This window comes from Copidosoma floridanum, unplaced genomic scaffold, assembly GCF_036245765.1.
Source record: "Copidosoma floridanum isolate Cflo_tuat_1 unplaced genomic scaffold, Cflo_Japanese_pri ptg000013l, whole genome shotgun sequence".
NCBI lineage: Eukaryota > Metazoa > Arthropoda > Insecta > Hymenoptera > Encyrtidae > Copidosoma > Copidosoma floridanum.
This window is the reverse complement of record NW_028321890.1, coordinates 32150148-32175214: the sequence shown is the minus strand read 5'-3', so window position 1 is coordinate 32175214 and position 25067 is coordinate 32150148. Positions and strand designations below refer to the sequence as shown.

At 42.4% G+C, this 25067-nt stretch overlaps 1 protein-coding gene across 1 annotated transcript; it reads right to left on the bottom strand.

Moving 5' to 3' along the window:
• Positions 1-598: 598 nt before the first annotated feature.
• Positions 599-24535, bottom strand: LOC106637490 (mite allergen Der p 3-like). The gene is made up of 4 exons (XM_089590822.1): positions 24472-24535; positions 24070-24377; positions 23765-24004; positions 599-664 (listed from the first exon to the last, which is right to left on the bottom strand). Exons 1-4 carry the CDS (start codon positions 24533-24535, stop codon positions 599-601), a joined length of 678 nt encoding a protein of 225 aa, XP_089446948.1.
• Between the last annotated feature and the right edge of the window lie 532 nt (positions 24536-25067).

The following is a 25067-nucleotide window of genomic DNA, read 5'->3' as shown; positions in this document are numbered from 1 at the left end:
GGAGCAAAAAGTGTGAAAAAGAGGAGCGATCACCGTCAAAGTGGGAAAAAGGAGGTGCGGGCTTGCAAGGCATATATCATGTATATAACATCACGCGCGGAGGAATCCCATTCGTCGCGTCTGTCCTCGACAAGTCTTGCCACCAAGTTCGACCTCACGCTTCTTTCTTCTCTCCCCTTGGATCTTTCGATTGTGCTCGTATACACCCTTACAATCGATTCATGCACATATACCTCCTACTTCTTTCTCAAACGAGTACTGTGCACACACACTAACACGTATACGTGTCGTTCGCTTTGACACACGATACGTCCTACTTTTGTTCTCCCGCGGAAAGGCGAGTAGTTAGGGAGAAGGTAAAGTCCTCGCGAGCTGTTCGAGCGAATGATTTTTAAAGACGATTGCCCCTTTACGTTTTTCGTCTCTTTCTGTTCAGCGAAACTTTGGAGACTTCGGCCGCACAGAGATTTTCGAGGCGGTAGTGGAAGAGAGCGGGAACTTCGGTGGAAGAAAAAGAGAAGGTTTTAATCGCGGGACGACTGATTGGCCGATTCGTCGAGTTTTTTTTTTTTTTTTTTCTCCTCGTCTCTTTCGTTCCCTACTGGCGCTTTTCCTTTTGATCTTCGAGCTGCTGCTGCTGCTTTATTCCATAGGGGACTACTGTCTTTTGCAGTTACCATTAAAAAGAACGGGATTGCAGTTTTCCTGATTTCAGAATCAAGATCGATTTGATTTTTTTTTTTTCTTTCACGTAAGCTAGTTGGTTCTGGTACAAGATTTGCCCTTTTTTTCTATACTTGATGTTTGTAATAAGATTTTAAGATATTGTTGACAACTGGTTGAGAATTTATCTTTAAATGACGTTATGTTACAAAATTTCATCAAACATTTTTACTATGCACCTAAAGAATTATATTGAATTTTAAATAACTGTGATGATTATTCATGAGCAACAGTAAAATGTATGGTGCAATAACTTAAACGCAGGATTTAATAATTTATAACGCAGGATTTAATAGATTAGGTATATTCCACGTAAAACTCAATTAAAAAATCAAACCATATCGATTCCTGGGGACGTAAGCTCATACAGGTTTCTAGCTGTTAATGAAGAAGCACCTCGACTCAGCCTAATGTCATCTATTTTTGTTTGTATGAAAAGAGAAGAATCACGTGTCCAACATCTTGTAATTATCATAGAAAGCAATAGACCTTAAAAAAAAAAAAAAATTAAATCCCACATTGAATTTTCATTTGAAAATGTAATCTTCAGCCTATACGTGTGGCTGAAGCTTGAAAATGGAAAAATAACCCCGCAATGAAACTGACTCGGAACAATTCAATTGCAAAGAACAACCGAGCCGCTATTTGAGCAGATCGAGAGGCTGGAAAAATATTGAATGAGAGCGAAAAGAAAGCGCCAGAGACGGAAATAACCGGGTCGAAGCCCACCCCCCATCCGGTAATCTTACCACGAACTATAGGTACCGGTATCCCAGGGGCTCAAGGTATGGGTGCTCTTTCTGGGCTGTACGCGGATTTCTCCCTCCCTTACACGGATATCCCGAAAACTCGGAAGATTCAATGTATAAATGCTCTTGGTGCCCACATCGAAAGGAAATGCCGTGAAAAAGCTCCCGGGATTATTCACAAGCGCTTGGGCGTTATTGTCCCGAAACACGCAGCGGGAGCAACGACCGTTGAATTAATTAAAAGCTTGGTAACAAAACACATGGCTTGTGAATCGCTAGATACTTTTTTTTTTACTTTTTTTTTTTTTTTTCGAAGGTCCGTGTATTATTCTTTTTGTTAATTAACGAAAACCCCGAGCTTGCACGCACAGGCGTAAATTTAACGAAGGCGCCCAGTAAAACCGAGATTTCCATATCGCGCAACAACGATCGTAAAACCTTTATTAACGCAACAGAAGTGGTATACGCAGCAACAGCGGCAGGTCTTTGAGAGCACTGGCAGTGGCGGCAGGGACTCGTAAATTATTCATTAAAGTCAATGTCAGTACGTAAAGTGGCGCCCTGCGATTAATCCGGCAGTACAAACGCGTAAGACCGTTTAAATGTTGAGCTGCTGCCTTAGCCGTTGCTTGTGCTTCAATTTTGCAAGGATGCCGGAAAATTGTGGGACACGGAAGAGCGAGTCCTTGAGGATGCAAAGATGCGCTTGGTTTATTGCATAATAAGACCAAACGGGTTTGCGTGTACATCGTAAATTAGATATATGGATACCCCTAGTGTGCACATACAAATGTGAGTCCATATGTTTGGACAGAGAAGCTAGGCCTGCAGGTATTTGGGAAGATTTGCAGGTATTACCTCTGTGTAAGGAGCGTTGGGTGTCAATTTTATTTCTCTTGTTGCTTATCATGGAGTCCTTCGTTCGAGCCCTAAAAGTCATCGTAAAGTGGGGCACGAGCGTTTCAGAGCGATTTCCTCCAACTACTTATAGTTGCAACGTCAACAAGTCACTCGGACATGATGTAAACGAGACACACGTGACATTTCAGTGACCAAACATCAAAATGTAGAAATAGTGTTGGGTACCAGTTTTTTGTTGATCACGACGAAACAAAATTTAAAAAATGTTAATTTAAAAAAAAAAAAAAAAAAGATTTTCCACGACATATACCCTAAACATTAAAAACTCGTTTCCACGTTGATATGTGCTGCGGGCAAAAAAACACCACTTTACAAGCTCAACCCGAGGAGACAAACATATTACACGTATGTGTATATATAGGAGGATTTCTCGCGGGTAGCGAAATTTTAGCCCCAGCTAATGCGACAACAGTAGCGGCACGGCCACCGCAACACCCATAACGGAAACACCAGGAGAAGAAGGACCTAATGGACAAACAAAAGGGACGACCATACACACACACACACACATAGCCTCGGGGGTGCATACCAACGATACAACCATGTACATGTATATACACACAACAAGAGATATCTCGGCAGCTTCCACTTGAAATCGAGTTTACACATCCCTACTTGTGAGGCTGACTTTCCTCCCTCTCTGTATACACGTATGGCTGCTATTCGACCCCTGTGGACTCGAAAGCGCCAACAACTCGGGTCTCACGTGTTTAAATCGTATGATGTGGCTCACGCGATCTCTTTCTCTCGCTCCGGTCATTCGGTAGAAATGTGTCCTCGTTTATAATTCATCCGGACCATTAACCAAACACCGGCGCGTGAGCTAAGTTCATTCGCCGGGACCATTTTTTACATTAATTTCGTTCCTCCCGGTTTCCCCCGAGTTGAGGTAAGTATGTGTGCCTTCCGAGGAAAGTTTGCCGGTAAATCAGCCGAAGCGATGTAACGCAAGAGAGAGAGAGAGAAAGAGGGAGTTTACACACAGCCGGCTGTTGCCGCTCTGTAAATTTATCGCGCCCCTTTATCTCGTCCATCGTCGAAAGTTATTATGCAACGTTTTATTAAACTTAATTGAATCGCCGAGAAATTGCAGTGCGCGTCCATGTACACCTTATGGGTATAGTGGTAGCATTTATAGCACACGAGATGAGAGCATCGTGTGGTAGTAAATTCGTGGGCCATTATCGCCGACGATTGCCGGTGTACTATAGAAACAAATATACAAATTGCATGGTCTTTTCTACGGATGATATTTGCACTGGTGTACAAGTGACTGCAGTACCGTGTGCGTGTCCGCCCTGGAAAACGGGTATAGTTAAAGGGGTACTATTGGCTTTAATGACGCTCTTAAAGTGATTTGCTCTTTTAGCTTGAAAACTCGGTATAAATTAAAGGTATATATATATACGTGTGTACGGAAATAGGGAGAAAGTTGAAGAAAGTGCGCCTGGGTGTATGATCTTAGCGAACTCGTAAGCGCGTGGTATACGTTGTGTTACGTCTGCTCCTTTTCTTAGCCGAGCTGTATTATTATTATTATTAAGGGCTATGGCGGTACACTGTACGTATACATATACATGTAGGGCGCAACTTTTGCTCGTTTAGTTTTGCTGTTGTAGCGAGATTTTTCGAAGGGGCGACGGAGCGATAGAATAAAATTAGGAGAAACAAAAAATAAATGTTTACCTTAAAAAAACAAAGTCATTTAAGACTAGTCCCGTTAGTGATCGGTAAAGATATTTTTTTTTTTCGTACAGCGTACTTTTTTCTTCAGCAAAAACGATGGTTTCAACTTTTTTTCGAAAAAGCTCTTCAACTCTGCTACCATGTAGCAACAGTTAATGCGTGAATCTCGAGACATGCGTACCTTAGAGATGAATAAATAATTACTTTGTAGTAAAAAAAAAAAAAAAAATGAAGAACTTTCTAACCATTTGCTCATCGATGCACGATTTTATATGATCAGTATTTTGTCAGCCACAGCCTTAATTTATTGTGCATCTCTGGCGAGGATCGAGCAAAGTCTCGATTATCTCGGCATCCTTCGGACGTTTGGATCTTCAAAGACTTAATCAAGTACGGTAAAGTGACAAAATAACCCAATGCAAGGTCCGTGGAATGATGGAAATCTCGAGTGCAAACCCGATTTAGTCGTATTTAAATGGGCGCCTCTTGCAACACCCCCACATGCACACAGAGAGCTAAGAAGGAAAGAAAAGTGCAGGTACAGCTCTGCGAGGGACCATCGCAATTTCGAATGGCAAAATAGCCGGTGGCGAGTGAATAAAAGGACATCCACCCTTTTGGCGCACAGCTCTACACGCGTGTGTGGGTCGGCAGGGGGATGGAAAATTCGGATCCGCAGCTTGTTCTTTTGAGAGGGGAGTCGTATTGCCCTCGTGAAAAGAGGGCCGGGCAGAGAGCCGATGACTCGGCACTCTTACGCGCTGGAGAATTGAAAAGACTCCTTTTTTTTTCGCAGACCACTGTGTGGGCGCTTCCGGGTCGCTGTGTGGTGGGGTACGTGTACCCTCTCTCGTCCTCGACTAGCACGAGATTTCCAGGGCTGCGAGGATCGGAGGGATGATAAAAAGAAGAAAAGAAAAAAAAGTGGCCTCTGCTCGTCCTCTTCTTTCCGGCCTAGTCCATTCCCCGCTTCTTTCTCTACCTTCATCCCCAGCTTCAAGTGGTAGGTTATAGGTGGGCAAGAGGCTATATCCGGCTTGTGCTTTTCACGCCATCGGCAGCAAGCCGGCCGCGATGTCTTTTCTCACTTTTGTCTCCTACTTTGTGTATCGCAGCTCTCTCTACTTTTTTTTTTTAGTCCCGACGGGATCGAAAAGAAGTGACATCCGCGTGTATTGTAATTTTTAAAGTTAGGGGGGGCACGAGAGCGGAGAGACAAAAAAGAGGAATCGCCGAAGAGATAAGAAGGAAATAAAGGCGGAGACAAAAGTCGACTCTTCCTGGGTAGATAAGCCATTCGGACGATACGGACTACTGGGCGAATTGCCCTTGGCGGGGTTGATCTCTTTCTTCTTTTCCTCCCCTGTACGGGCGCTGGTTTTATATTTTTTTCTTTCGAAGGAGTTGAAACTCCTAGATTATAACTGCCGTTTTGTTGGTTTCGACGCTACAAAAATTATCTCTGTTTTATGGGCGCGCGTGTGTTTTTGTTTTTCGACGACTTACTTATCGTGCCCCAATCGAGTCACCGACAGTTGGAAAAAAAAAAAAAAACTGCCAGCGTAATGTATACATCTCGAAACAAATGGGTATTCCAATGAGGTGAAGTTTCCTCGAGGCTCCGACACGGAGGGCAAGGACCTTACGGTGGCACTAGAAGAGCGAGGGGGCACGTGTAGCGGCAAATTAAGACCTCAGGGCGATGCAGCGACGGGCGTAATGGCAGCAGTCGGGAGCCGTTGCGTGAAAATCGGCAATCGGCTCCGCGAAAATCCAGTAATCGTCGCTCTCCACGCGAAGAAACACACCTACACCGCATGCACATCATGAGCGGGGACGACGATGAAGGTGGTAGCGACACGTATGTATATATATCGATGCCATTCTCGCCCCCCTTCGTCGCGTGTACATAAACTCTCCGGACACTCTCAAACGAAGCAAATGTATTGGCGCGTGAGTGTAAGTCCCCCTTTGCCATCTGCGTTCGGGCACGCGTAGGCATGTGGGTAAATTCGTCGCAAACACCGAGACAATAGATCGCGCCGTCTCTCTTTTTTCCGTGAACGGAATTTTTTTTTTACACGAACTTTCTCTCCGAATTTCACTGCACTCGGGCCCCATCGGCCGTGACTTTTTCGCCCCTTCTTCTCTTTGTACTTTATTTCCCTTTGCTTTTCGCACGTACAGAGTGTATACATGCACGCGGTACAAAAGCGGCCCCGATTTTGCAGTTCGCCTCGGCTACACGTACAGGTATGCGAAATATGCATAAATATAAACTATGTGTGTCAAGTCGCGCCTCACCAGCACCGCACAGTCATCGACGACGAATTTGCTCGCGAGGCAAAGGCGAGACGTTCACGCGTGCATACATAATGCCACGGTGCTTACTTTGAAAAAAAGAAAAAAAAAAACTCGTTGATGCGCGTAACAAAGTTCACCCTCCCCTGGTTCCTCTTTCCAGCTTTTAATAAAAATCCAGCTGCTGTCCTGCTGCGTTTTTCACGAGAATAGTCTAAAGGAGAGAGAGAGAGATAGTAAGGGCACGTTTGAGCGCAATAAGCGTTTTACATGGACGACGCGGTTGGTTGTCCGGATAAAGAAAAAGCTCGACACGCCCCTTTTACTATGCACTTATCCCACCTGCTCGTGCATAAATATGTATACATGTAGGGAACAGTGGCGTATTTTGTCGTTGGTAACTACCCTACGTGAAGGTATATATTACGTAGGTACTCGTGACGACTGAATGAGCCATCGGGAGAAAGAAATCCTTATCGGCCACCCCTATACAGTGGTATACACACGTATAAATACAAGAGCTCCGATGTAATTGAAACATTTGCCCTCCTCCCCTCCATTGGGAGAAAAGTATTGTGGAATATTAAGATAATGAATAGCGTGCCCGGCTCTATTGGTATTATAAACACAGTAGGCGCGTCACGGGCTTGCGAGGATGTGGATGACACACGCACGCGTGAGTAAAAAAAAAAAAAAAAAACAAGTACCGCTTTTGGTGGTGTCGTATATTTTTGCACACCCATGTATACACACGACCTCCTCTTGTACTATATTATACACACTTGCGCTGGGGTCTCCTTTTCTCCGGTATAGCTCACGAAGGCCGCGTGACTTACAACAACTGCGCGCTACCACCACAACCACCCCGTGGAGTAAAGATAGATTAAATCGTGACCGCGCGCACTTGCACGTGTACACGTACATTTATACGCGATCCAGAGAGTGAATAACGAGAACGAATTAGGCGAACGGAGGCGCGACACGTGATGGGGTTAAATCTCGGCTATACCGCACAGTTGTTGCACGTACAGGGTTTGCATGAAAAATGCACGACTAGGGGACCCCAAAAGGATATACGTATACGGGGAAGCGCGTTTACACGTGTGCGTTATAGAGATAGTCCAAGGGTTGCGATGACGAAATGCATTTTGGGTTTGGCAAAAGTGCACAACACCCCCGTTTGTTCGCGCTCCCTCTCTTGGTCTGTTTGGTAATTGATTGCACGTGCGGTGCACACACGCCACTTGGATAAATCATCCGCGTGTATATGTACATGTAGGTGCGGTGACGAGCGACGATTTGTGCTGAATCAGCAGCGTCACGCGCATTTACTACTTTTTTTTTTTTTTTTTTTTTTTTTTTTTTGGAAGGGGTAGGGAAGAGTTGACATTTTTCTCTTTTGGATGACAGTTTATTTTTCAACCGAGTGGGAAGAGAAAACGTCACCGTTGCGACTCCACTTATATTACCGGGAGAATTCAAGTGCACTCGAGAGGCGAAAAATAAGATAAGTCCTGCTGCTGCCGTGTGTGTACCGAGACGCCGTCCACGAGAGGTCCACGTGTGTGTTTCTGCGTCAAACTGCGTCAATCTGTTGTTGGACCTCTTGAAAATCAGAGAGTCGAGTGGGGGGGGCACCCCCCCTGTGACACTTGACGAAACTCCGTGATGGCTCTCGCGATCGGAAATTAAATTCAAACATTTGACCCGAGCCGTTCGAAACATATGTACAATTACTCGAGAGTTGATTTTTTCCTTTCTTTTTCTTCAACGAGCCTGACGGCAGAATATTATATCGCAACATTAGCCCCTCTTTTTCATCGCAGCAGGACATAATTGTCGACCCTGCATTGCAAACCCTTTGATCCTGATGGCCCCATTTTTCCAACCCAAACCCTCTCCATGTGTTTTTCAGGATTTTTTTTTCGTCCTACCCGTCAACTTCCAACTTTACCCCAAAACTAAAATACACCCAACCACATTGATCAACTGAATTATTAACGATTTACACCACCCCCTTTCAACAGACTTCAGAAGTGAATAAATAAAAACGCGGTCGCGCGTGCGATTCGGTTGGGAAAAAAAGGGGGTAGAGGAGGGGGGTGGTGAGGGGCATTGCAGTTTACAAACGCGGCGCAAAGAGAAACGAGGCGCACACGCAGGGGGAGACGAGCTGAACTCGGCGAAAGGAAAACTCTCGGAGAGTCTCGTTATCACGCAATGGACCGCACTCGCGCTCTGTACACTTTTCGGTGGGTTGGTGGAAAAAAAGAAAAAAAAGAAAAAAATTTTAAAGAGACACGAAAGCTTTGGGGAAAAAAGGGCTCAAAGGGAATGGAGGTCGCCCAGAGAGCGGGAGAATTGGGGAGGCTCTGAATAAGCATTAAAAATACCACCAGAGTGTGTAACTCTCGGGAGCGACGCTCGCGTAATTTATGCGCGCAATCGATCCGCGAGGACTTCTCGGGTTTCGGACCCACGATCCAACCCACGTGGTGCTTGCTGCCGGCGCTCGATCGGAAATTGTTTTTTAATTAAAAGTTCGGCCGATTGCTGTCGGGGAATGTAAATCACGCATAACACCCGGGATATCGGGAAACAAACCTAGATTAAAAATTCCCGTATAACGTAATGAGAGTACAGTCGAGGGCTTTGTAACATTTTTCCTTTACGTTGGTGTGCGCCGTTTTACATCAACCCGCGTAATTTATAAACTGCGAATCAATGCAAAATTACTTTTACCATCGTTTGCATGTGTACATGTGTGCATTTATATATGTACGGACTTTATATAGCCGAAACTTTGTTCTATGCCCATTGATTTCGAACCCTCTTAACCCCCACCCCGACAATCCTCCAATCGTGAATGCCTGTCTGGATGGGCTCCTTTTGTTGTACCAACTGCATTTCAATGGGAATTTCGGTGAAGCTTGAAAATTCTCAAGAGCCACGAACAATTGTTAATGCTGCTCTTCTGCCTGTGCATCATGTGCTGCAATCGTGCACCGTATCCTATAGCGTTTAATTTTCTGTGGATTAATAAATAAGCGAGAGATCACTGGGAAATCAAAGTTTGATCCGTGCATTGTACGAGTTTTTCGTTTTGACGAAAATATACAAACGGATAACAAAAGAAAATGTTAGCTTGGCTCGTAAAATAAGTACGATTTACCTGTTTTAACGCCGACCACCTTGTAAAGTCACTATACGTATGAATTAAAAACAACAGGAGGAAAACGGGGTTGGAAGAATGTGTGGAAATTGCAACACCAACAGTAGACCCATGTACGTGCACTATGTGTTATTGTTAATCCTGTGGGCGATAAATAAATAAAAGTCGGGCCAAGGAGCATTACGGATGGAGCGATAAAAAGACAGTGCGGTACAGTCGAGGTGGCAGATGGAAAAAAGGGGGTGAGGGAGACACTGTGTAATCGGACGGGTACTTTTCACATTCGGAGCGCGCATCATTCGAAGCGCCCCGGAGCTGCTGCTGATGCCGTAGCCGTCGAACTAACGCTGGGCACGTTTCTGCACTTATCAAGGAAATACTACGTGTCATGCATCGGGACGCGAGCCAAGAGAGCCAAGGATGCAAGGGTTGGTGGTGTGCCACGCTGGTACTACTCTGCCATATCCCCCTATATCTTATTCTTCACCCTTTCCCTCTCTCTCTCTCTCTCGCCTTATCTCTACTGTACCACCATCTTACCGGAATTTTTTTTCTCCCCGCTATCCCTTGATCTTCCTTTCGCTTTATTTTTTTTTTTTTTTACTCTCTATCTTGCAGGACGTGCTAGATGTGTGTTAAGGGCTGGGATAGTAAACCATTGAAATTTTATTTATCGCCTTAACGGGTTTATGTCCCCTTGCGGTAGAGGTGTGGCTCACGCTGTGTGACGAATCCCGACAGATTTTATTTCTGAGGATCAACAATTTTGGGCTCGGCTCTCTCGTTACTGGTTGTATTGTCGTTGTGACTGTTACCATCCCGTTACCTCTTGAAGTATTTACTAAAGCTTTTGTATTAAAATTTTTTTGATTCAGTTGACTAAAATGTCTTTACTGACCTACTTTAATATAAAATAGAGAATCACACTGTTTTTATGGCATAAGTGTGTGCATGAAGATGTGATATTGAGAATATTATTAAAAATTCGGTAAAAATTTCAACGGGCAATAAGATGAGACCTAAATGTATTTGAGAAACATTATTTTATAAACAATCACATGATTTGACCATAATTTTACACAATAATTTTGTTGTTTTCATATACTTGTTGACTTCATTATAAATGTGTTTTTTTTAATGAAATCTCAAATTTGACCAATGATTGAAATATTACTTCCCCAACTTTAATTCATTGCACATCGACATTACTTCACAATGATTCTCCACAACCCCCAAAGAGAATATACATTTAGAAAAAAAAAAAAAAAAAAAAAATGCTCCGCAGTTCAAAATTAAAATTGGAATCCAAGGAAAGAGAACACAATAATATCGGAGGGAAAAAGAAAGAGGGAGATTTATTTATCGACAGTCCAACATTTCAAGAATGACAGCCAAGAGTTGTTTTTCCAGAGCCACTGAAACAAAAAAAAAAAAAAAGGATCGATGCGAAGTTTATAAATGCGTCTCCCGGCTTCTACATTCTCTCTGGTTCTTTTTTACGACACGAGTCCTTTCGTCGGTGTTTTCACGTCGCCTGCGGACAGAGGAGAGGAAGGAGGTGCTGGACGGACCAACAGAGAGAAAGAAGCCTCCGGTGATAAATCGGCTTCTGCGGACATATATAGAAAAGAGAGGGGGGGTGGGGGACGACAGGGAGCCAAGAGCGTCGAGTGTAGCACTGGTAGATTCAATCATAAAATTTATGGTGCTGAGCCAGTAACTTACCACTCGAAGTGCCTCTTGAAATTCAGAAATTTCACTCGAACGCAGGACCACCCCGCGACCTCCCGGACTTTTATTTTCGTGCAACGCCACCCCGTTGACTTTCGAGAGAGCATCGCTATAGTAGGTGCTTCCTCTCTCATGTTGGACGAGTTTTTTTTTTTTTCTCTCTCCTCTCCATGTTACCTTCACACGTGCCCCATAATACCTTTTTATTCTCTTGCTCTTCACATTATGTAAGACATCGATAAAGGACAATCTCACGTGACCACTCGGAATCGTCATAAAAAGGGTATTTCGACAACCAAGTAATTACAGTAACTTGCAATACCATCTGAAATATATAAAAAAAAGGGGTCACAGTTCCGGACCGACTGTACAATATAAAGTAGGAACAGGGCCAATTGGAGCCAGGGCCGTAATTGTAATTAAAACTTTGGCGCTCGAAAGTATAGTTTGCAAGTACAAAAGGCGAAACTTCCCCGTAAGCGGAGAGGAAACGACGAAAGGGGCGGATCGTCCGGCGGGAATGGCAAAAACAAAATTTTTCCCGGAAAATTAACTCGAGCTCTCATCTCGCAGTGGACCATACCTCGTACATTGTACATACACCTACGATGGATACATTCATTCTAGTGGTCAGTCTATTGGTTACTCGAGATGGACAAAACACGTCCACTTGAAAGACAAACAACTTGGAACGAGCTTTCATCCCCCGAGTCATTTGGATCGTGGAAAACAAGCTGTGCACCAATCGGAGTATGGGTATAAATCACCCTCCGACAAAACACCCCCTCGTCCACGTGTGCAACGACATCCCATTCCGGACCAACGCACACACACACTTATTGGTATTTGGGGAGATGCTAGGATAGAGGAAGAAAAGCCCGGCTCCTGGATGTATAAGCACAGGGAAGGGGCAAGGATGTAGCGGAATCGATCATTCGACGGAAGCTGACCGGCACATTGCCGGAAGTCGCGTCACCCCTGAAATATCGACTAATAATTTATACGCGGACGTTAGCACCGAGCCGGCTGTCCGCGAGGTTGCTTCGATTACGGAAAGGGGCATAATATGCGTGTGTGTATATGGACGCGGGGCTTCGATGTTTATGCATGACGGGGTAGTGTGTATACCCGCATAGTCTCGTGACGAGAAGATGCCTAGGGAAGATCTATGGGCAAAGGGAAGGGGGCACGTGTAGCGGATGCAAATCTCGTCATTCGCTTCTCTAACGTGAAATAACAGCTGATCCCGTCTCACGACAGCTGCAAGAAAACGCCTCGTCCGATTCAGCGGGGCGCTCTCTTTTGCATGTTATCGAAAGTTTATACCGATCTATGACGGAAGATTGATTCGAGATCGAAAACACGCGTGGTTACCGATACCGCGGAAACTAAGCATGTATAATGCATATACGGCGCCTATCCACCGCGTGGGATATCTCAAAACGCGTGGGTGGGCGCGATCTAAATTTAAAATGCCCACGCGAAACAGTGCGGGTGTACCTATACTCAGGGGTCCCGTTGCGCGTATCGGTGAGACGTTATTATGTAGTAGCTACATGGCCTTTCTTGTTTTTGTGCTCCAGCGTTTTTTAATACGTGTGTTACGCTACGCACATGCTTATATTACCCCGTGGAGAAACGAACCCTCTTCTCTCCTCTTCGGTGGTAATGCATTTTCCCTTTTTCCATACTTACGTGTGATCTCAATATACCTCTAGGACCTTCTCTGCATATCCTTTTTATTTTTTTCTCGGCTCCACAAACGGTAAGCACTGAAAAAAAATTTCTCATAAATTTCGCATAAATTGGACCGATGACGCATTGGATCGTCCTTTGACGCTTACTGTATCTATACATATTGATGAAATAATAGGGTATCGTTCGAAAGCCACTGAAAACTACATACTTATACACGTACTTAAACTGTTACATAACAAACGATAAACTTAAGATAAATCAATGCAAAAAAAAAAAAAAAAATGATAACGTCAAACATGTAATTTTATGAATAGTTACAAACCAGCGGATTAGCACGATAAATAACTGGAATGACGATGATCTTACTCTTTCTTTTATTTGTTAATTCACTGATAGCAGTACATTATACATCAATTTACGTAGTTAATTGAAACTTCTATTTCTTAATTTAAACCCTTCTAACGTATATAATCTAGCATTTCAAAGACAGTAAGATTTTTTATATGATTTAGAATTTTCTTTTTTTATACCCGTATCATCTTAGTTATATCTGTGTTATAATAAATTGAAATGTGTACTTTTGGTTTTAATTACCTTCTGAACAATTTAAATTTGGGATAAATTACCCTCCCCCCTTACGACGAAGCTCTCCAAATTAAAGGGACCATCTTCTACCATCTTTACCTGCAAAAATCAGGGCAAAATCCATCAAATACGCAAACGTAAAATCCACACCTACAGTATTGAGCACTGTATCTGCAGTCCATTCCTATTGTTACTACTCCACGACGCAAAAGAGAAACAAAACCCACAAGGCGTTCCTTTCTTCCTCTCGATCACTCAAATTGCCCGTCGAATAACCCGAATCCCGTCAAACTCCCTCGAGACTCTATTGTTATAGCTCCAGCGCGACTTCACACCCCACGAAAAGAGATGTATATATGTACGAGAGGGCGCGCGCTTATAACCGAGCGCACCGACTCTCGGGAGGCAGCAACAATGACTGCGCGCGCGGCATCGAGTAATTATCGCCCACGGAGTCGCTCTTGGATGGCTGCTCGGAACAATCACTACTACTGCACCGCATACGTGTATATATACCAATCGAGGAAATCGGGAGGGACGCACAAGTGTGGGTGCAATAAAAAGTCAAACGGATCCCCAGGTGATGTATAGGGGGGGGTGGGACGATCCACGGCAATCGGAACGTATCGTTCGGATAATAAAGTGCGCGATCGGTGGAGCTCCCGGGGGAATCGGCACGACGAAGCCTCGGGAAGGAACGAGGGAGAGGCGATTGAAAGGAGACCGTGGATTTGTGCGTGCGTGTCGATGCGTATATTTATATAGGGTCAAGGAAATTGCAAAATCAAAACCACTACTGATCTATATAGGAGAAGAGGCTCAATGGTATAAGTGGTTCGCTGGACCGATGAAAAGTTGCCATTTTTTTCCATTTTTTAATGCGTCATGGACGAGGTTTTGTTTGCGCACACTTGGGCAAAACTTTGATTTTAATGAGCTATAGGGTACATGTACAAAGTAAATCATGTTATTTTTCAACCCCTAAAAGGTATCTTTTATATCTTGTTTTAAAAGATAGATATTGTTTTTTAAATAAAAAAATGAGTTATTGTTCGTTTGTTGATTGAGTTGACGATTTTATGGCGGTATACAAAGGTGTTGGAGGGGCTGCTAATGAGCACGTATAAGCTCAATGCATCGTATGACTGTACTCTTTTGAAGAATAATTGGTACACAAACGAAGCGTTTTCAATACGATTTTCAGGTCACGATGATTACATTACGCTTCTGCGCTTCGACGTTTAGAGGGAGTAAAGCGAAAACTAATCAAGTTACCCCTTAAACTATGCGCAATAATAATATTTTTTCGTTTAATCCGTTTGGATTTCATCAACTCGGGTGCTTTTCATTGTTGCTATTTTAAAGAATTTTCATTATCCTCTAATGAAACTTTAACTTTGATGAGACATCATCCTCCACTACTCCCGGAGCTCTTTTTTTAAAAACGAATTATCCTCGTGCAAAACATAATTAGCTCTGTTATAAATTGCAGTTCAATAAGCCCCGTCGCGCTTTTGAATATTTGTCTCGGGTAATTCGCGGTAATTACAAAAAAAAAAAAAAAATACATCACAATACGAGTACGTGTACCTATAAATGAGAAACGCCACGCGTCCACGTTTCGGTGTAACGAACCCCATGCAAATGTAAATACCTATACATGAGCACTTTTTTCTTCCTCGTCCCATTCTCTCCGGGGATTCTTTTGAACTCGATTCGACTGTTACGAGCTCCAGCGTTTATCGACGTTATTTATGGGACGTAGCCACGTGTACGTATATGAAAAAGGTGGAATTTCTCTTTCCTTTCTCGATGACCGCCGACGCCACGTCTTTGCGCCCGAGTGTCCCGTGCTCGCGCGAAATAAATTGCCCCCATGGATTTCTAGGGCTTCCGCGGAGACGTTGGTTTTCGGGAGACTCTGCCAGTCGTTGGATATGTAAGGAGGGGTGCGTGAAATTTTTGAAAAATTTTTCGGAGCCGTACGCGCCGGGGCTCTCGGGATGAAAAATAGATTTGTCCTTTTGTATTTGCCGCTCGGCCGAATACGAATGGCCGGATTTATCAATCCCTATAGCGGTTTTGCGGGTGAAACGTTGGCTTTTGAGAAAAAAAAAAAAAAAAAAAAAAAATGTATCTCACGATAAATACCTTGGGTGTATTTTTGCCGTATGTAAATGACGATTTGCTCTTTCTCTCGAGTCGATTGAAACAACAAGCTGAAAGACGTACTAGGTATGTACACCCGATTCTTTTCTTTTTCCTCTTCCTCTTCGTCCAGCAGATCAAGTTGTCGAGTGGAGACTCTCAACCGCCTATATATACGCGTAACCTGCGACTGGGAATGTTTAGAGCTCTTAAATTTACGAGCGACCGAAGCCGCGTGCAGCGACGTTTTCTGTATACTATTACGTATACGCAAACACCGTATTTGGCTCTTCCAGTACTGCAGTGCGTCGACTGGTAACTCATTGAACTCTGCGGTCTTGAATAACGCTATAGCTGCCCCCCCCCCCCCCGTAAGGAAAGGGACAAGAGAGAGAGAGATAAAAGTGGACAAGTGACTTTGCAGGTGGATCCGTGGGTAAACATTATAGCGGTTGTCGTGAAGTCGACAAACTTATCTGCACGAAAATAAATATGCTTCAAGTCGTTTCGAGTTGTCTTGTTATTTTTTTTAAATCAAACATTTTTACTCCTACTTTCTTTGCTTTTGTTTTTTTACAGATTTTTCAACTGGTACCATAAATGGGAGCTCCAAACTCTATTGTTGACTTGTATTTTGTAGTTGTTGCATAGACTACGTTGTAGTAGAATGTTATTTATTCATAACTTTATAAAACGAATCGATCGATGAATAGAATACGTATAATAGTTATGAATATGTCATGAGCTGCAATAATTGATTCATACAATATATTATTGATATAATTTGGTGATAAGATAACCAACGCCGATTCAGTATTGTTTTTTCCGATAAAAAATGCAGTGTGTTTAATAATTTGTTTCAATGAATGAAGATCAGCACTACTTTATCAACTCTCATTGATTTCCATTTTATAGTACCGATTGAACCATATTAGTTAAAGGTCGATGAAAGAAAAGCCGATATCTTTTTTCTTCCACCACCCAATTTGACATCAAAGTCAATTAACTTAGGCAGAAACTACTTGATGAAGATACTTAGACATCAAAAAGTAACAAAAGAGCTTCACTGGACCTGTTACGGTAACTCTCGCCGGTAGAAGGTAATTACCACCGTGTCGGCATCTAATTATCTGTGCAATACATAGTATCTTCTGCCTCTTAGTTAAGCCCAATGTTCCGATACGCTTCTGTGGAGGTGTCAGTTACAAAAAAATTTGGTCAATACATCCTTCCCTGATGGTGCTGTTCGCACAATCCAAGTAAAATGTAGTCTTTTCAACGTAGTTTCAACGGTAGTGGATTTTCATGGATAGTTTTAGATGTGACACACTCGTTATCAATTTTGATCAGTTTCAGTAAGGGGTGGCATAATATATCTTGAAATTGAATTCCCAATTATAGCAGTACCTTCGTGGACCTGGACAATAACCATGGACAATCCTGTAAGATCACGCGATTTTACTGGAAAAATCGGTAGCTGTTCACTATTCGAACGATATCCCAGTAAACAGGTCACATAGTCTCCGACGTACTGGGCAGAGTTACTGGAGACTCCAAACGAACATACTTGCAGATAATTGCATACGTGCAATGTGATCTGTAGCAGTACTAGTAATATTATTATTGTTATTATTTATTTTTTATTATTTAAGGACAGTTGAAAGGAATAAATAAATCATAGGTACCTACGCCTCTGATAACAGCACAGTAACGATAATATCGTAATTGTATGTGATAAATGGAGATTCCACAACAAGTAAAACAAACGAAGTTGCGGATAAAAATACGTTTATAGCAAATCCTGAGATCCAACTGTTCCACACACACGTATACGCATGGGCTAAAATATTATCTGGGAGCCTAATGTACCATGATTGTAAGGCAAAGAAAACACATATTTGATACCACGTTGTCGTCACGGCATTTGATTTTTCGTCAATTGCAAAGCATCCTCCACACGAAGTAACAATATTTACCGTACTCCAACGTATTGTATCGTGTGTGCTGTTCTCGAGTTGATTCAAACACAAACTTTGGCCACTTTGAACGACCCCCTAATGCACGAACGATATGTGCAGTCCCTATATATATATACACAGACAGTACGGTCCACTATTCTTTCAAATACCCAAACCCCCGTTCCATCGCGTCGTCGAACAGTCAAAAAGTTGCTCCACACAAAACGAACAAGCCACGCACGCACGAGTCACTGGCAACACATAGCGCCCTCGAAAAGAGCACGCGAGGGCACATGAACCAAGAGGGGCAAAGGGAGAGTGGGTGCATTCAAGCGAAATCGTCATTATGCGCGACGCGATGATGCACGTGAACGCGCTCATTGAATTTCGCGGGCGGCTGTACATGCGCCACCCAACAACGTGATGCCGATCGACCGACGACAAAGGACGCTCCACCGAACAAATCTATATGCTGTAACAGCCGCTTCGACCTCCCCCCTCTCTCTCTCTCTCTCTTTCTTGTCTCCTGATTTCTTCAACCGATTATATAATATATAGGTACCATTACAGTCGTGCTAGCTATTATCGGCAAAGCGATTGACTTTTTTTTCCTTCCAAACACTCATTATCGGTAATACCCGCGTGATAAAAGTTTTGCTACAGAGAACAATCATCTTTTCCGCTGACTCGCAAAGTCAAACGTGGTGGAGTCAGTTCGTGAAGAATCACCGTGAAGTGGTCAACCATCGCCAAAGAGATGGATGTAAAGTCGGGGGAGAAAATAGCTGTATATATACAAACACGAGCTACAGGGAGCCGATTGTTTGTTCAGAGGGTCGCCAAGTTGACCCTTGAGTTATGTCCCTTTTTCCTCTTATACCGGAAAAGGCAAAAAGGCGCCCGCACCCCCCTCTGCTCAGCTGATCGTCGATTTAAATGTTGTCTCCTCCGTGTTTGCTGACTCACGGACGCACTTTGCGTTTATAGAGCGTGAAACGGCCCTTCTTTCCTTCTTTTCCACTGTATGTAACTTTATTTCCACGTGTCATTTGCAGTCCATTGTTCTCCTCTATTTGGGTGTTTGATGTAATTTGAATCAGTGCTTCTGCAACTTCTTTTGTTTCATTGTGAATTTTGTAACTGTACCGTAGTGTACGTATGGACATGATTTTCAGATTGTCCGGGTATATTTATGTGAGCTCGTGCCCGAAATTAAAACAATGGCTTATTTTTCAACATTACCAGAACAGAAAATTCCCCTTTGATGTTCTTTCTAGTCTTTTTCCGTGCTACTGGTGCGCTGCTCCACTTTTGGAGCCATTAAAAATGAAGAAGAAAATCTAGGTGTAGGTAGACACGCTTGGCCTTAATGTGTCATCGGAGGTCTTTTTAAATTAGAAGGAAAATTTTTTACCTTGACTTTCATTAAATCGTTCGATTTTTCGGAGGATTTGCAAAGCTTCATGCTCTTTGGAATTTTAAACACCATCACAAGTACAAATATAAGATGAATAACGTTTTTTTCCTTTTCTTTGACACTAAATGATACGAAATGATATCGCAGGGCGGTAATTTTTTTTTTTTTTTTTTTCTTTCAGTGCAATTATTGAACGAGTTTTTATATACAGAATTGTATAAATAAAAGTGCTTGAAAAATACAGTACACCAACTCTTCCAAGCCTCAGTTTAAAAACCGTATCATTTTAAGTGAAATGAATAATAAGAGCTCGAAACAACTGTCCCAATTACCCCCGGTTACGTTACATTTCCCTTTAATTTCGCGTTTCGCGAAACATCATCATCACTGTAAACATTAAAGTCACAAAGTAACGTGTGTCGTTTAAAAAAGAAAAAAAAGCCCCGGGGGTTAATTTAGCCAAAAGACAATGAGTCTCAGTGCCGCAGAGAGCGCGTTTTCCATCTCGTCATCACGGTTGGCCAGCCGGAAACTTCATTACGGAATTTTTTCCGTCCCCGCTCAAAGGAGAGCGCCTCCAAACATATTATACGTTGCACGCGCGCATACACCGCACACGGGAGAGCTGTTTTCCTGTAAAAAAAAAAAAAAAAAAAAAAAAAAAAAAAAAAAAAAAAAAAAAAAAAAAAAAAAGAGGTACAAAGTGTGCGAGGATCCTCCCCTCACGCGCGTACGTGTACATACGCGTGCTCTGTCAAACGCGAAATTTCGCGCCATATTCCCCTTTTTCCTCCCGTACACGCTTCGTTGTCTCCCTTCCCGACACCCGCTTTTTCTAATTTACTGAAAAATGCATCGTCATCTTTCTCGCTCGGCACTCGAAGTATCGGTAAAAAGAGAAGGAAGAAAGATCGAGTGAATTTTTCTTTCCAGCTCCTTACCCCTTTGCCCCCGCGCCTTTCGCCCCTCTCTCTCTCCAGGTACTATTGCACCGTCGTCATTTACCGAAGCTCCATTTACGTGCGCGCCAGATACCCCTTTATATACATATATAGACGCATTCCCGAGCAAACGATACGAATGGAGGGTGCATTATGATTTTTTCACGTCACCGAGTGCGTGCGGGCTGAGAGCTTTCCTCCGCCTTCGATCCGCATTGTTTCCCGGCAAATGGACCGAGAAGCACTATGCACATTTCGATTTCATTATTTTCTGCTAAAACGATTTGCAAGCACGTGTCCCTGATTCGTGGCAAAACCACCCAGTGGATTGTGATTTAAATTTCAAATTCTACCGGAGAGCTTTCGCGTAACTTTGCTTAATCCTTAAAAAAAAAAAAAAAATCACTCAAACTCACGCACTTGACGGTAAACATCTCGAGGTGTGCATTGGCGTGTAGTGCTTGCAAGCTCGCAGCTGGTTCGATTAAGCATCATCATCCAACGAAGGAAAAATCTCTCTCAGGTACACTGCGCATCGATACTCCGTACGTATATCAGCGATAAAACGACGCCAACTGGCAAAAATCCTCCAAAGAGCGTAAAAGCGCAGCTACTGCTCTACACTTATGGCCCACTGTTTGCTCTTGCCTGTATACCGGTCGAAGGAAGAAAGCAACAGCGAAAGGAGAGAGAGGGAGAGAGAAAGTCAGTGATTTACGGTCACCTTAACGAGTCGTCCGAGAGGCGGCAGTGATCGGTGGCTCCTTTCTCTCCCTATCCCACCTTATTTATGTTCCCATCACACGTGCAGCCAGTACATACATATATATGGATGCAACGGTGCATCTGATGCAATTCAATAGGAAGAATCCCAGACCGGGGGCAAATGAGCTGTAAATGAGCTGCTCCGAAAAGAGAGCTCCGCGCTCGTTTAGTTTTAACGATTTCTCGGTACTTATGTATATATTATACATATGCTGCTGTATAGGTGAATAGGTATACGGTTGGTGCAGCTCACGTGAGAAAAACCACACGAGGGCGAGCCTTTGATCTTTTCGACCGGTTTCTTGTGCCCTCTTTCATCCGTATACCTACGTTCATATACACGCGTACACCCAACGAATCATCATCGTATACATTATACACATACAATATTACACACACGTGTGTACAGAGCGACCGAGATGAATGGGGATTCGGGGAATGTGTGTGTATCCATTACGCGGAGCCGAGCCATTTGGATCGACGTGTGGGACACACAGAGAGAGAGAGAGAGAGAGAGATGGAGAGAAGACGAATCCGAGAGGGCATGTAAGCGTGGGGCAAGAGACGGAGTTCAATTATCGCCGAGGAGGTCCTCCTTATTAAAGTGCATATATATACGCGTCTGTCGCGCGCCGAGGACCCCGTGGGCTATGCGATGTCTCGTACGTGTACATAAATGAGCACATCTCTCTCTGCTTCGTGAATAATTTATTAAGACGCCGAAGAGAAGAGGCGAGGAGTTGATGTATATATATAATATATCGCGGAGGATAGAAACTAGAGTTGGAGGAGTTGCCCCTTGCAATATTACCAGAAGTCGCGCAATAACTCGCCCAGGGGCTTGGCGAGTAGGGCGCACCGGCTGGGCGTCGCGCAAGACTTGCTGGATGATTAAAATCTCGTTTTCGGCTATGATACCACCCACCAACCCCCTTTCTCTATGTAGCCGCAAAGCAATTTAATCGCCACGCTCTCTGTGTATATACAATAACTCCGGTGGCCCTGCACCGTTTACTTCTTACTCGCTCTCTTGGCTTCTTTCTCTTTGCTTTTCGTTTGCTCTGTAGCTAACTCTCGGCTGACGAACGTACCTTTACCTCCGTGTACGGTTACCTCCACCCTTGTAGCACGGCGTGGTAATATCTCGAGTGTGCCTTTTTCTATACGGAGTTCATTGCTTCTGAAGTTCCACGTACCCAATATAAATTAGATTTTCTCTTTTTAGATTTAAAACTAGGTTTTTGTTTTTCAAGGATTCAGCTTCTTTAATCGTTGATGGTATGGATTGAAAAATTTGGGCCTGTAGCGCCTCGGTAATTTCAAGCGAAGAAGAAGAAGAAAGAAAGCGTCGTCGAACAGGCAGGGCCATTTTTTTTCGGTCACCTCTCGTACTGGAGTTACAACGCACAAATACACGCGCACACGAGCAATTGATACACAGAAAATGAATCGTATGTATTATACCAATAGAAGGGATTTTTAAGCTGTTTTGTTGAGATTTACACTAACCGAGTACGTGAGCAAATATTTGAAAAGCGTATCTGGATAACGCCATTTGCACCTTGGCTCGTCATGTATAGACTAATATGAGTGTATCTCCATGCCTATATCTTTTGATCTGGATAACTAACACTGCTCTCTCTCTCTCTCTGTCTCTCGTGTACGTATACATACGTCCTTGTGTTATAAGTTGGATGATTAAAAATAATTTTAGTTTTCTACGGCTTGACAGACTTTAGTCTTAGCTACGCGTAAATTTATCATTTGTATAGAGTTTCGATAACGACTTTTGACTGATGGTTCTTTTTTTCCAGCGCAAAACATATATAAAACCTTACCATACAAGCTACTATTGAGCAATTATTGCTGGTTGAATCAATCATGTGACTTTGTATGTAGGGGGAATATTGTTGATTTTTGCAATAAATTTTTCCTAATATCAGTAAGTATTTTTAATGGAAGCAAGTTTTATGAACGTAACAATAATGTCTCATTAAAATGACAGATGTTGTTCAACTAATACCGTTAAATTTAATACTACAGCTGTATCCGTATCATTTTGGAATTTTTAATTAAAGTGATCCATACAAAACAGACAAATCAAAGCACATTAAATAAGTTACACGATAATTAGGAAATTTAAAGAAAAAATGTGGTAAATAAACGTTTGTAGTAATTTTAATAAAACAATTTGTACATGACTAGCCATAAGATTCATGAATTTCACTTTGTTTGATTAATTTTTTCATTTTTTAAACTTTTTTTTAACTCTTTCTCGTTCGTAAAGTTTTGGACTTTCTCTTGAATACAATTTTTTTTTTCCTTTTATAAGTACATACTCTGTTTCTTTATTAATTTATTAGCCTTTTCATATAATTTCTAAACATTCGTTTAACCTCTGACGTATCTTCTTTCACGTTGGCACAGCAACGTTAAACAGACAATACCTCTTTATTAAGAGGTAGATTAACAGATCGTAAGTACTGATCCGGAGGTGAATCTGCGAGTGCTTTATTTATAAAATCTGTATAAGATGAAACTGCGATCGAGATACATGGCAGTGTTTTATCATTGCAAAATTTACTGCCAAAACTCATTACTCCAACTTGAATATTTCCATTTATTACAATTGGACTCCCACTGTCGCCCTATAAAAATTTAGTTAGATTTCCTTGTACGATTTCGTTATTAGAAAATTTGTTTTACTGTAATTACTAATGCTTCATTAGTGGAATTCATGAGAATATTTTTTTTACGTAACTTGAGATAATGTACTTACTATACAACCACCGATTGTCAGATGTTCCCGAATTGGGATGAGAACAGTGCACAACTGCGATCGATGAATTGTTTTTACTTTCGTTTCGAAAAATATGTTGGAGCGCTTCTACACAGCAATGATTAATGCTCAGTCTTTTTTTTTTAATCAAGGGCATAACAAACACATTGCTTAAAATAACGATTCTTACCGTAAATTTTTTTTGGCACTTATTGTTGCTCAATATTACAGCGCTGCCGTGATGTAGTACTCCATGTTTTAAGCACTCCACGCCCTCGTAAGAGCCGTCGTCCCTGATTAAATAACCAAGCTCGTAGCAGCCAAATCCCGCAATCGAAGCTATTTCTTTTTTGTACCTTTCGTATCCAATTGTGTCTAAATCGATTTTTTGTAAAAACTCGTTGTTATCCAAGTCAAGTGAGCTCTCGAGCTGCGTCAATAACGTTAAACGTTTAGAACCAAGCGAGCAACATGACTCGGATAAGCAAATCGTACCTTCAATACGGCAATGTCCCCCACAAACGTGTTTGGATCGAAATCGGTGGGCACATAGACCTTTTCGACAGAAATTTTCACAGCTGGGTAAAGACGGTATCTCATATTGTTAGTTCCGGCCACTATCCACAAGGGATCGGTATTGATTTCACCACTTTCACTGCAAACGCAGTGAGCTGCAGTTAGAACGAAATCTTTGTGGACGATACTGCCACTACAATATGAATCCTTCAAGCTGACAAGCGACACTACGTAGGGAAACTGTCCAGGCAAAGATTTGGCGCCACCATTGACAATCAAAGCTTTCACTGTTACAAAAAATTGTAGTTACATCGATTACTTGAGAGAGTATACACACAATAAAATGTAAGTGAAGAACACAAAAGCAATTACAAAACTTACCACAACTGGTCAATAGTGGGTTGAAGAGAATCAACCAATTTACGACAAAGCAGGTCCACTTCATGTTGGATTATCGTTTGAGTTGATGTCCACAGTAAAAAAAGCACTTTTTTCTTTTCACCTTATTTATATCAGAAATCTTTCACTTTATTTTGCATGACAAAGTTGGTTGAATTCTTTAAAATATCAAAATGTGGCGCATGTTTGATTTGTTAAGCAAACGAGCTTATCGAATTATTTAATTTATGTTTCATAAGCAGGTAAAACTGGAATATAATACAATACAATAAAACTGGAAATGAGATCGTTAACGTCATGTTTCAAGTTTATTTTAGAAATAATTATCACATAATATTTACCTCAATATTGTGGATTTTTGTTCAACAAATACATTATAGCCGTGATATCATGAGTACCCAATAATTTCAGAGAGTTTTTACAAGCCATCATTTGTTGCATAGAGCACTTTTGCAAAGGTCCAGGAGCGCGTTTGTTAATTATGTTCGTGAATTGTTTTGACACACTTGTTATCAGTAAATGCAGTTTACTTTTATACCGTATAATGGTTCCATCAAAAGTGAAATCATGTTTCAATA